General features: G+C 43.5%; 1 protein-coding gene across 1 annotated transcript in view; it reads right to left on the bottom strand.

Moving 5' to 3' along the window:
- LOC126336239 (cardioacceleratory peptide receptor-like) overlaps positions 1-14,150 on the bottom strand; it is a 956,109-nt gene that overhangs the window by 128,936 nt on the left and 813,023 nt on the right. The window contains exon 3 of the mRNA XM_049999729.1: positions 4,867-4,970. Coding sequence (XP_049855686.1) covers positions 4,867-4,970 — 104 coding nt within the window. The remainder of the gene's footprint in view (positions 1-4,866; positions 4,971-14,150) is intronic.

A 14,150-nucleotide genomic window follows, 5' to 3' on the forward strand; every position in this document is an offset into this window, starting at 1 on the left:
GGAACGGTTGCGAATGGTCCTCGCCGATACCCCAGGAGCAACAGTGTCCCTAATTTGCTGGGAAGTGGCGGTGCGGTCCCCTACGGCACTGCGTAGGATCCTACGGTCTTGGCGTGCATCCGTGCGTCGCTGCGGTCCGGTCCCAGGTCGACGGGCACGTGCACCTTCCGCCGACCACTAGCGACAACATCGATGTACTGTGGAGACCTCACGCCCCACGTGTTGAGCAATTCGGCGGTACGTCCACCCAGCCTCCCGCATGCCCACTATACGCCCTCGCTCAAAGTCCGTCAACTGCATATACGGTTCACGTCCACGCTGTCGCGGCATGCTACCAGTGTTCAAGACTGCGATGGAGCTCCGTATGCCACGTCAAACTGGCTGACACTGACGGCGGCGGTGCACAAATGCTGCGCAGCTAGCGCCATTCGACGGCCAACACCGCGGTTCCTGGTGTGTCCGCTGTGCCGTGCGTGTGATCATTGCTTGTACAGCCCTCTCGCAGTGTCCGGAGCAAGTATGATGGGTCTGACTCACCGGTGTCAATGTGTTCTTTTTTCCATTTCCAGGAGTGTATATTTATTCATCTATGTCTGTTTATATCCGATGTACGCTATTCATGAAGAAATTGGTCAATTATTTACTGTGTTTTAGAAAGCACAGAGATGTTACCCTATTGGCCTACTTTTGCTTGCTATTCCTTTAATATATGTCTATTTAATTCGTTATGAATTAAATAATGTTTGTTAGAGTGTGTTTATGGTCCAGCTATAGGAATATTTATTTAATTTCAAGTAATTTAAATGTAACTCCTGTCTTTCGTATGTTGGCTTGAAGACATGGAGGGAGCGCTCTAGTCAATCAGTGCACTCGTTAATGGAGAGACTGTATGGAAGTGGGGAGGAGGATCGTTTCCGGGGAGGACACGGGGCAGTTCTGGGCTCTGGGCACTGTGACGGGGAGTACGGTGCAGGACTGGGAAGTGCTGGACGCAGTGGCGTCACGGACGTGGAGTGGCGCAAAGACTTGGACAGCGGAGCAGTTTGCGCGTGGCCCGGAGTGCCGACCTGTGCTCGTGTGTGATTTTCGTGGTTTCTGCAGTGACTTCGTAGTTTGCGTTCAGAATTGAATATCTCGCGAGCTATGTTGTTGTTCATAACTAATTACGTGAAGTAGGAATCTATTGCTTCCCTGCTACTCAACTTATATTTTGTTTAATTGGTGCGCCATCAACATGAATAAGTGTTTTGCAGAAATATACCGCATTTTCAAAAGTACTTCTACTATCGTACTCATCATTTACAGTCGTTAAGATAGTACCTGCAGGTTTTATTTAATTGCAGTCTTTCATTTATAAGCTTGTATGTTACTTTCATAATTCGCAATTCCCGACTGATCGAAACCTTCGACCAATCGATTCATGTGAGTGTTCTTATCGTATACTGTAGACTCAGCAGTATTTGCCCTGTAATGCGGCAACTACGTATCCCAGCCCCTAGACAACTAAATCAGCCAAAACTTTTAATACTGCAACTCTGAGTCGGAGGGTACGTAGTTGAGGGACACCAAACTCGTAACATTCATATTCTATTTGAAAGCCCGCATAATTCACTTGAATAATTTGAACTTGATTTGAAAGGTTCTAGAAACAGTCATTTCGAAGGCGCTGCAAGGATAGTCAGCTTCGAAGATAAAGTTTGTACCTTTATTTGCAAACTTCATTTACGGAAAGGTAAAACTGGCCAAAGCATTTATTCCGTGTTCGCAATACTAAAAGTTCTAATTCATGATAAAAATTATGGCGTTATTAGGGCGAACATACAGAAAAACCTTAAGACTCTTCTATAAATGTTTGCTGGTGTGCAAATATTAGCTGACGAATTCAATCATTACTTGACAGAATATATCAAAACAGAAGCTCAAGTTGACGAAAAACTAATTCGCAGCCACAGCACCAATGCTCGAGAAGCTGCAGAAGAACCTAGGACGAGGTCATTGTTTTCCTAAATGACAGAAACTGCAATGGCGTACTCGAATATATTCTCTTAAGCTATTTTGATGTGAAAGAAAACACTTCATACAATAAAATTCGACAAACCGTCTTACTCTATCTTACGCTCTTCTATGTGCTGGTAATTAAAGAACAAGTCCAGGAACAGACTGAAAGTAAGTGACGGTATGCATGTTGCTTTGTATCAGCCTCTGCATTACCGAACTTGTACAGAAAATGCACGTTCAAAAAGCACACAGAGGGAAGTCGAACGTAATTTCTGCTAAAAAGTTGTGCTTACTGCTATTAAAGTACTGTTAATGCCCCTCATTTTTTTTACTTTAACAAATACGTTCAAAGTTTTGATCAAAGTTTATTTTTAAACTAACAGCTTATCTTCTTGAATTTTGTGGTCCTTGTTAACAAAAGCGTCGAAATGGTCGCTGTTACAAAAGGTTTGGAAACCCTTTACACGTCCTTATTTGCATCTGCATGTCATTGGGTAAGCGAAGTTACGACGGACGAAGATAAGTGAATGTAAGCAACAGACTAACATAACCAAATTATAACATCCCAGCTTCCTCGACCAAATTATAACATTTCAGCTCCTCAACACCAAATTAAAACGTTGCATTAGGAGATGTCTGCTTCGTGCAAAAGGTCTTGAGTTCATATTGACGACAACAAGTAATTCTTCATTACAGACGTTTATTTACAAACAGAACTGACAGACTTCACAGACTCAACAACTAACTCTCCGAGCTAACCGCACTGCATATCCGCACTGAGCGTGTTCTTAGCCAATCTAAGTCTACTAGTATCACACATAGGCGTTAATGTCAGAATGGACATCTGGAACACAATATTGCAGACAAGCTAATCAATGACTGTGGTAAAAGAGGGATAGAAGAGAGTCGGAGTGTTTGAGATGTAGTGTTGCAGAAAGATGCTGAAAATCTTAGTGGAATGATTAGAAATGAGGAGGTTCTTCACAGAACTGACGAGGAAAGATATGTGTAGAGAACACTGACTAGAAAGGACAGGGTGATGGGTCATGTGTAAGATATCAGGTGGATGCCTCCATAGTAGTAGAAAGAGATGTCAAAAGACTGCATGGGTCGCCAGAGATTGTAATATATACAACTAGTAATTAACGACGTTACGTGTGCTACTCTGGGATGTAGAGTTGATACAGTAGAGGTCATCTTGTCGGGGTGCATCAAAGTACAAGCAATGAGCATTAAGTAACGTAACGCTTTTTTCTCTGCCAATTTCGGTTACAAAAGTACGGAATTTGTAGTGGAATGTCGTGGAATATTCCCGCTTCAGCCCCTATAGTTTCATGAAGTTCAGCTATGCGTAGCCTCGAAAATGGTATTTGTAACGGAGGTACTTTCCGATGAGAGAGGTGTCGTTGAGTTTCTTCTGGCGGAAAACCAGAGAACCGCAAATAATCATAGGCACTTGCAGAATGTCTCCGGAGATATGGCAGTGAACAAAAGCAGGGTGAGTCTTTAGGCAAGGTGTCTGCGATCATAGGAACAAGTTCGCGCAAATCTGCCCGGTGTCTCGCTTGCCGGTCGGTCTCGCAGTGCTGTGACTCCTGGAATGCTGAAACGTGCGGACACTCGCATTAGAAATGATCAGCTGATTACAAACATTTCCCTGCACAGCTAGACGTCTCTGTTGGTAGAGTTGAGACACTCCACCAGTTGGGGTACACAAAGATGCCTGCTTGTTGGGTTCCTCCCCGCAAGAAAGAAGACAAAAAAGAGAAACGAACCACCATGTGCGTGGGATTGCTTGTGCGTTATCAGGCTGATCGCGAATTTTTTGTCGAACATCATCAAAGGTGATGAAACATAGGCTCCTGACCTCGAATCGGAAACAGAACAGTAATCCACTTAGTGGCGGCACACCACCTCTCCTACGAAGAAAAAGTCCCAAACCGCACCCTCAGCAGGTAAATTCAAGGCCATGGTCTTCTGGGGCCTAGAAGTGGTTATTCCGTCTGATGGTGGAACTGAAAATTCTGATATGTATCGTCCCACACTTAGAAAAATCAAGGAACAAGGTGAACGCGTTCATTGTCACAAAAATGCAAAGGGACTTCTCCTATTCCATGACAATTCAAAGCATCTAATAAATCTGCGCACCCAATATCAGCTCACATAACTTCATTGGACTGCTCTTCCTGATCCCATTTCTCCCACGTTCCGATTTCCATCTGTTTGGCTCGACGAAGGATACCCTCCTTGCGAAGTAACACGTGGGTGATGGGGTACTGATACAACAGACGACGTTGGTTCAACATTTACAAAAGTAGAACGGAACCATGTGGGCACACAGGCCTATCTAGTAACGTGGCGTAAAGCCGCCGTATTGAACGGAGATTATGTTGAAAAACTAGGGTTTTGTAGCCAGAAGAGTAGGGAATATAATGCTGTTATGGAAGTCTGAATAAAACCAACCCGCTTTAAAAAAAAATTGTTTTGCGTTACTTATCGAAATCCCCCTCGTAATCAGAAGGCTGATGTCCCCTTCCCCTTAAGAAAACGACAGCTATTAAGTGCTTTCTAGTTTATCGTCAGAAATACCATTTGGTGCTGGGTGCATCGAATGTAAACATAGATGGTTGGCAATACCATTTGTCTCTTCTATATCTCTTCCTGTGCTGATTTTAAAACGACAGACGTCTGCTATTCAAGCAACCCGATCGCAGGAACGCTGGTTTGAAAATACATTTTTTTCTGTGGTTTTTTTCCCTAACTAGGAGAGTCTTTGTGCCGTTTAAAAAAGTCCACTCGATCAGTCAGCAAGCGAGCAAAGAACATGCCAGAAGCGAGCTGGGACGTTTGGCTGGACACGGTACGTACCTGCAGGAAGCGGATGAGCTTGCAGGCGGCGTTGCCGGCGTTCCAGGCGACGGTCATGCGCCACACGATGTCGGTCAGCACGCTGATCAGCCCCACCGACAGATCTGCACACCAGACACGGCACACGCGTCACCAGGGGGCGCCACGCACCAACACAAAACTACACTTTGCAAAAACAGACATAATGTCTTATGGGACAACAGCAATCAGTGAAATTACACTCCTGGAAATTGAAATAAGAACACCGTGAATTCATTGTCCCAGGAAGGGGAAACTTTATTCACACATTCCTGGGGTCAGATACATCACATGATCACACTGACAGAACCACAGGCACATAGACACAGGCAACAGAGCATGCACAATGTCGGCACTAGTACAGTGTATATCCACCTTTCACAGCAATGCAGGCTGCTATTCTCCCATGGAGACGATCGTACAGATGCTGGATGTAGTCCTATGGAACGGCTTGCCATGCCATTTCCACCTGGCGCCTCAGTTGGACCAGCGTTCGTGCTGGACGTGCAGACCGCGTGAGACGACGCTTCATCCAGTCCCAAACATGCTCAATGGGGGACAGATCCGGAGATCTTGCTGGCCAGGGTAGTTGACTTACACCTTCTAGAGCACGTTGGGTGGCACGGGATACATGCGGACGTGCATTGTCCTGTTGGAACAGCAAGTTCCCTTGCCGGTCTAGGAATGGTAGAACGATGGGTTCGATGACGGTTTCGATGTACAGTGCACTATTCAGTGTCCCCTCGACGATCACCAGAGGTGTACGGCCAGTGTAGGAGATCGCTCCCCACACCATGATGCCGGGTGTTGGCCCTGTGTGCCTCGGTCGTATGCAGTCCTGATTGTGGCGCTCACCTGCACGGCGCCAAACACGCATACGACCATCATTGGCACCAAGGCAGAAGCGACTCTCATCGCTGAAGACGACACGTCTCCATTTGTCCCTCCATTCACGCCTGTCGCGACACCACTGGAGGCGGGCTGCACGATGTTGGGGCGTGAGCGGAAGACGGCCTAACGGTGTGCGGGACCGTAGCCCAGCTTCATGGAGACGGTTGCGAATGGTCCTCGCCGATACCCCAGGAGCAACAGTGTCCCTAATTTGCTCGTAAGTGTCGGTGCGGTCCCCTACGGCACTGCGTAGGATCCTACGGTCTTGGCGTGCATCCGTGCGTCGCTGCTGTCCGGTCCCAGGTCGACGGGCACGTGTACCTTCCGCCGACCACTGGCGACAACATCGACGTACTATGGAGACCTCACGCCCCATGTGTTGAGCAATTCGGCGGTACGTCCACCCGGCCTCCCGCATGCCTACTATACGCCCTCGCTCAAAAGTCCGTCAACTGCACATACGGTTCACGTCCACGCTGTCGCGGCATGCTACCAGTGTTAAAGACTGCGATGCAGCTCCGTATGCCACGTCAAACTGGCTGACACTGACGGTGGCGGTGCACAAATGCTGCGCAGCTAGCGCCATTCGACGGCCAACACCGCGGTTCCTGGTGTGTCCGCTGTGCCGTGAGTGTGATCATTGCCTGTACAGCCCTCTCGCAGTGTCCGTAGCAAGTATGGTGGGTCTGACACACCGGTGTCAATGTGTTCTTTTTTCCATTTCCAGGAGTGTATAATGTTACTTAAAAACCGTCTTGATTGCAAATATTTTTATTCATATGACCGGTTTCGGTTCATTCAGAACCATCTTCAGATCTGTAAAAATAATGATACCAATTTACTATTTCACGGAAGCAAGTCTTTTTCATCCTATCTAATGAACATCAAATGTACCAGAGCGTACCTGATATTTCAGTTACAAGAGTTTTGGACGGGGTACTCTTGTAAGTGAAATATCAGGTACGCTCTGGTACATTTCATGTTGATTAGATAGGATGAAAAAGACTTGCTTCCGTGAAATAGTAAATTGGTATCATTATTTTTACAGATCTGAAGATGGTTCTGAATGAACCGAAACCGGTCATATGAATAAAGATATTTGCAATCAAGACGGTTTTTAAGTAACATTACAAAACTACACAACAAGCTGCATGCTGCCAGCACTGCAGTGTGGCACTACGGCCGCGAGCCTAAACGTGAATGTGGGCCTCTGCGGCGCACATTGAGCATGATACTGAAAAAAATGGCCGTAAGCGAAAAAAAAAATTGGGAGTTAATCAGCTTCATTTCAAAGCTTGGCTACAGTAATGGTGGCACTACTGAATTCCACTCTTAGAGGTAGCTAGCTATTTCTTCAGAAGGTTGAATTCCGTTCGGATGAAATATTTTTGTTCAGCGAAATCAGACAGAAATTTTTATAAATTGAAGCTATTCAAGAGGGCATGTACTTAATTACGAACAGTTATTTCATTATTTAGCCGTTCATTAACAACTGGTTTTGGTTAATTAACTTCTTACTGGAATGAAAGGCAAGAAACTGTAAAATGCAAACGAAAATAAGATATCTCTTCTCTAGATTGCACGTCTTTCCGCCTTGTTTTTCATACCGTCCTTAAACATCTGTCATTATCTTCGCGAATCAGCCTAGAAGTCCAGCTACTAGCAGCAATTCCGGTTTTAAGCCATTTTTAAGCGAGAGTTACAAAATGCCGTTATTACCAATGAGGAAATAGACTTGAAAATTTTACGGAAATACGTATACACATATAATCATAAAATTGTTATTTCTACAACATTACTAATAAGCTATTACAAAATAAAAACATAATTACTAAATACAAAAATTTATGTTAAATATATTAAAAACATAAAAGTTATTCTTAAGAAAATAAGTATATAATTTCATATGCAGTTTGATAAATTCTATATTACTATTACGTATTTCTTCTTTGCTGAAACCATCACAGAGGAAAGTGAAAACTTTGTTGTCTGAAACTGTTGTCCTCTTGGTAGGTGCTCCTAAGAATTACGAGGAATCACACGCTGGCTATGACGAACAGTGTACAAATGTCAGTGACAAAGAAAATGAAAAAGGAAATGAAGATGATGAGCGAGAAGCACAAAAACATGATTAATACGCGTTATAAAAATTCTATTTTCGTTACTAATAGGTATTTTCTGTAACAAAGACAGTACCAGGGGCAGTTTTGTAATAATGTTTACCATTAAAACTATAAAAGTTTACCGAACACATTTTTTATCCACTTCATTAATTTTTTTTCAGATTATTTTCCCCATACTGCAACCGCCACTTTCAATTTGTTACTTCTTGTAATAAAAATCGTTATCCGAAGGGTGAGAAACTCCATTATACCCATTTTGGCTGTATTTGAGCATACTTTACAATTTTGACCAGGTTTCCAGGATTCTGGCTCACTGTGCGAAGGGGGGGAGGGGTGTAAAGAAAAAACCACCATCTCACTCTCGCAGAGCTGGAAGCTTTCACCCTAGATCCGTATTTTGCGAAAGCAGAACTGACACTCAGTTCAAAATAAGAAAAGGTAAGTAACGCACAGCACAAAGCCGAGTGGGTAAACAGAGTATTCGGTGATGGCTACCGCAGCTGACTGTTGAGGTTTATAATGCCGTAAATTATACGGTACCGGTCCGACATCTACAGGTTTCTTACGCAATAATAGTCAAAAACACGCCTACCTTCTTGAAACTACCTTGTTAAGATGTCCGCACGATAAAATTGCAGCCGGCCGGAGTGGCTGAGTAGTTCTAGGTGCTACAGTCTGGAACCGTGCGACCGCTATGGTCGCAGGTTCGAATCCTGGCTCGGACATGGATGTGTGTGATGTCCCTAGGTAAGTTAGATTTAAGTAGATCTAAGTTCTAGGGGACTGATGACCCCAGATGTTAAGTCCCATAGTGCTCAGAGCCATTTGAACCATTTTTGATAAAATTGCAGGAGAACGAAGCTGCGTTCACAGCTTCTACATTTCTTTACATTGAATCAAATACGTTCTAAATTTTTGTCCGGTTCGTTGAAAATTCTCGGGTAGCGAAGCTAGTAAATGCCTCTTTGACGGTATCTGAGATTGGTACATACACGTTTCATATTATAGTACCTTGTTATTTTGGGTACTGTGCACTCACGCTCTTCTGGTCCTTGGTCGTTGTCTTCAGCAAACGGTACAGAATTTGTGGATCCACGTTGAAGCAAAACAGTTTGTTTATCCTACTTTCATCGACGCTTCGCATTCATAGTAGGTTTTTTAATTATGAAAACGGCATGAAATGCAAAATGAGGTACAGTCAAACTGATTTCGATTTTTCTTGTTGTTGATTACATACTGAAGTATTTCCCTTCACAATATTTTAATCGGTACAAAGTGCATTTCATAACAATAATTTCGGTCTGCAGCATGTGCGCTTGTTTCGACGGTGAAATTTCAAATTTACGAATTTACCGCACAAATAAGACGTTTAACCTCTGTTTAAGCGAAATAATGCGTTAGTCAGATGATTTAGTAAGGTAATTACTTTTCATCTCAGTCAACTACAAAAACGTAATGAACAAAGATAACCGTTACCGTGTTCCATCCGTAATGGAATGGTAATCGATTATCCGAAAATTATACCGGTTTGTTGTTTATACGTGAGTTACTAGAAGCATTAACAGGGCTAGGATGTACTTTTTTCGATGTTCTATTGTGTGGTTTCTATCCAGGTTCCCGATAGAGGGCCCAATTTTAAAATTTTGTTTTATGACTACCCTCTCTCACATCTCGAAGCTTTTCAATATCTTGTTAAAACATTAACGTGGCATAACACATATCCTGCAGCATTACGGCATCTTTCAAGTACTAAACTTCTTATATTTCAAAATTGTCACTTAATTATTCTTGTGGGCCCTGGGCTTCAATAATGTTCTCATTTGCGGATGTCTTCTGGTTGTTTTATTTGCGATTTTTTAAGGTACGCTGACCTCACTCAGTAATGAGAAATAACTGAATCATTTTGTAGCAGTTTCATTTATTGAAACAACTTTAAACCTCTCACGTGTTGCTGGGAACACTAAAGGAATGATACGAGAGATGTTAACAGTGAAGGACAAATTTGTCGTAGCAGCAGTGCAGATTAGCTTGCGAAACGTGTTTCATTAGACATTATTTTTAGGAGTGTCGTAAAAGTTGATTAGCAATATGACACAATTACTTTCTTGTGATGTTAAATGGAGACCTTAACGTTGATAGAACACCAGAACTGGAATATCAATTCCGCACAGTCCTTTAGCGGTACTCCCGCTTCCCGTAGAAACGCTGTCTCCGCAGGAATCAAATTATTGAGAGACATAGAGTGGCGACCCTTCGCCAGGATTTCTTGGAATGTGATATCTTCCAATCCACTATTCTTGGCGCACTAAGGTCTACTCCTTTAATACAAGAAAGTGTCATTCCACTTTCACGAAGACCCTTTCATTTTCCGGTAAGAGATTCATAACGTAATCTCTGACATTCTGTTTCTCTGTCGGTCAGATCAAATACTTTATATTCATTTTATTATATGATGAGACACTCATTATGAACCAGTTTCCGGAATTGAGTTCGGTAAAGTAGCACGCAAAACAATGGTGGTCGGTTCGAATTTTAGTTGTGTCAATTACTTTCTAATTCAGTATTTTGGCAACACGTGGTAGAATGTTGACTAAATTCGTTATCATTGAATTTGCACCAAATCTCTGGCCGTATCTCATGGAGTGAGGGTGTGTGAAACTGTTGGTGATCATCTATCCGTCAGTTGCGGACGCTGTGTTGGGTGGCTGCGTTGGCGCACTATTCAAGAAGAGTAGGCTACGTATCAACTCTGGCTTTCAGCCTCTCCCTTCTCTCTCATCATCTCATAACACGAACCTGATGCCACACATATACATGTTCGAGTCACATTAATGTGACCGTCTGGCAAGAACTTGAGTAACCATCTTCTGATGAATGAGAGTCATTGAGTTTCTGGAAGGTACCGGCAGGGATGAGAAGCCAGCCCGATTGTAGTGCCGTGCTCAGCTCCGCTAGGTTTCTCGCTTGAGGATCCGTGATGTCAACAGCGTGATAGAGGTGGTTCCACAGAACCTTGATTTGGTTCAAATCCGGGGAATCTGATGGCCAGGTAAGTACAGTAAACTCATCCTGGTACTCTTCGAAACACTTACGAATATTATGAGTTGTGTCACATTGCATTGTTCAGCTGATAGATGCCATCGTTCTAAGGGAAAAAAAGCCGCTTGCAGTGGTGGACATGGCCCCCAGGGGTGGGTACGTACCTGTGTTGATCCGTTGTGCCTTCCAGAATGGCGAAATCACCAGCGAACACCAAGAAAACATTCCCCAGACCATAACGCTGCCTCCTCTTGCCCGTGTGACGATTGTTGTAGGGCCCTACACGCCACTGACCATATGTCTGATGGGGCATAAATGGTAATTCCTCAGAAAAGGCCACCTGTCAGTGGACGTCCAGTCGCGGATCTGCTGTTTTAATTCCAGCCTTCATCACCGGTGAACTACAGTCAGACACCTGCTGTGGAGTCAACTTTTCAAAAACAGTCTTAATCGCATTTATTATTACTATACCGCCAACCGGTTTCAACCCGACGTAGGGGCCATCTTCTGGGCGTTTACACTGTGAAATTATAAGTACCCGTCAGAAATATCCCATTATGCAACAGCTAAAATCATGTAAATTTAAAATATGTTACCCACTGCTCGACTGCTGGTGGTGTCACTCCTGTCTACATAACGGCAGAAAACTATGAGAGACTAGCCCTTCGTATGGGCTTGAATAGCTTCTTGAGAATCCCGTGAATAGACGGCAACACCCCCAGCGGCGATCAACGGCATTTAATACAGTTTATTATATGTAATTACTATCCACCTTGGTTTAACATAAATTTAAGTGACAGTAAATAACAGAAAACGGAACCATTCCATTTAAAAAGAGTTACAATTATAGTGTTAATTATAAAATAATAACAAATGTTCCGTAGTCAAATCGTAAAATTCGTGAAGGTATATTAGATTATGTGCCATAATATAAAGTAAAACAATTTGTGACACACAAAAACAGGTGTCGCCTTGTATTATAACATATCTATTCGTACATTTACGTAGAAAACATTGGGTCAGTTTACTAAAAACGGCTAACATGGAAGGACTACAACGCCCTCTACTCCTTGTGGTGAGGACGCCGTTGCCATGGAGCATAAAGCGTATATCAGGCGCCCTGTAGTCTGTGTAGCGAGGACGCCGTCCTCGTGGTAGCAGCTGGTGTGTTCGTATGGTGCTACCTTTGCCCTGGCCACTGCGTCCGTTGCCGTGGTAGCGGGATGTCATGGCTCTTTATCCACAGAGAAGTTGTCACTTATTTGAGGTTATGGAAATATCGACAATCAAGGATAACCTAAAAAGTATAAAGATAGGATAAAAGTTTACGACACGTTTGTAGTACCCATTGTAGTCCTTCCATATTAGCCGTTTTAGTAAATTGGCCCAATGTTTTCTACGTAAATGTACGAATAGATGTAATACAAGACGACACCGGTTTTTGTGTGTCACAAATTGTTTCACTTTATATTAGGGCACATAATGTAATATACTTTTAAGAATTTTACGAGTTGACTACGGAACATTTATTATATATTTTATATTTAACACCATAATTGTAACGCCGGCCGGTGTGGCCGTGCGGTTCTAGGCGCTTCAGTCTGGAACCGCATGACCGTTACGGTCGCAGGTTCTAATCCTGCCTCGGGCATGGATGTGTGTGATGTCCTTAGGTTAGTTAGGTTTAAGTAGTTCTAAGTTCTGGGGGACTGATGACCACACATGTTAAGTCCCATAGTGCTCAGAGCCATTTGAACTATTTTTTTAAATAATTGTAACTCTTTTTAGATGGAATAGTTCCGTTCTCTGTTATTTACTGTCACTTAAATTTATGTTAAACCAAGGTGAATAATAATTACATATAATAAACTGTATTACATGCTGTTGATCGCCGCTGGGGGTGTTGCCGTCTATTCACGTGATCTCAGTACGCTATTTAAGCCGATACGAAGGGAGAGTCTCGCATAGTTTCCTGCCGTTATGTAGACAGGAGTGACACCACCAGCAGTCGACTAGTGGGTAACATATTTTAAATTTACGTAATTTTAGCTGTTGTATAATGGAATCTTTCTGACGGATACTTGTAATTTAATAGTGTAACCGCCCAGAATATGGCCCCTACGTCGGTTGAAACCGGTTGGCGGTACAGTAATAATAAATGCGATTAAGACTGTTTTTGAATAATTGATTAATCATCTCCACAACCATGTTGTCCAAAAAACCTGCTATGGAGGACCTTACGCAGCGACGTTCTTTGACTGGTCGCTGAGGAGACATTGTTGATAGTCTCTTGGTTCACTTGAGTGGTCAGTTGTTCAACAGCTGCACATCTATTAGCCAACACACATCTCCGTCGTTCATGCCTGTTATCTACGGCCCTTAGTGCACCACAGTTGCTGCGTCTCCAGTTTTGGATAGCGCCATTTTGCCGTGCACGGTACACAATGACCTCTGCGTCACGTGAACAGCTTACAAACCTAGCCCTCTCAGAAATACTTCCATCATTGGCCTTTTTGGACAGCCGATGAATCAGTCTGTTTCCCCGGTACGACAATGACTGCAGTGCTTCCACATCCCACAAGACCCCTGACGTAAGTACAGGGTGTTTTAAAAATGACCGGTACATTTGTACGGCAATAAAAACTAAACAAGCAGCGATAGAAATACACCGTTTGTTGCAATATGCTTGGGACAACAGTACATTTTCAGGCGGACAAACTTTCGAAATTACAGTAGTTACAATTTTCAACAACAGATGGCGCTGCAAGTGATGTGAAAGATATAGAAGACGACGCAGTCTGTGGGTGCGCCATTCTATACGTCGTCTTTCTGCTGTAAGCGTGTGCTGTTCACAACGTGCAAGTGTGCTGTGGACAACATGGTTTATTCCTTAGAACAGAGGATTTTTCTGGTGTTGGAATTCCACCGCCTAGAACACAGTGTTGTTGCAACAAAACGAAGTTTTCAACGGAGGGTTAATCTAACCAAAGGACTGGAAAGCGATACAATAAAGGATCTGTTTCAAAAATTTCAACGGACTGGGAACATGACGGATGAATGTGCTGGAAAGGTAGGGCGACCGCGTACGGCAACCACAGAGGGCAACGCGCAGCTAGTGCAGCAGGTGATCCAACAGCGGCCTCGGGTTTCCGTTCGCCGTGTTGCAGCTGTGATCCAAATGACGCCAACGTCCACGTATCGTCTCATGCGCCA

The sequence above is a fragment of the Schistocerca gregaria genome, chromosome 2 (assembly GCF_023897955.1).
Source record: "Schistocerca gregaria isolate iqSchGreg1 chromosome 2, iqSchGreg1.2, whole genome shotgun sequence".
Classification (NCBI taxonomy): Eukaryota; Metazoa; Arthropoda; class Insecta; order Orthoptera; family Acrididae; genus Schistocerca; species Schistocerca gregaria.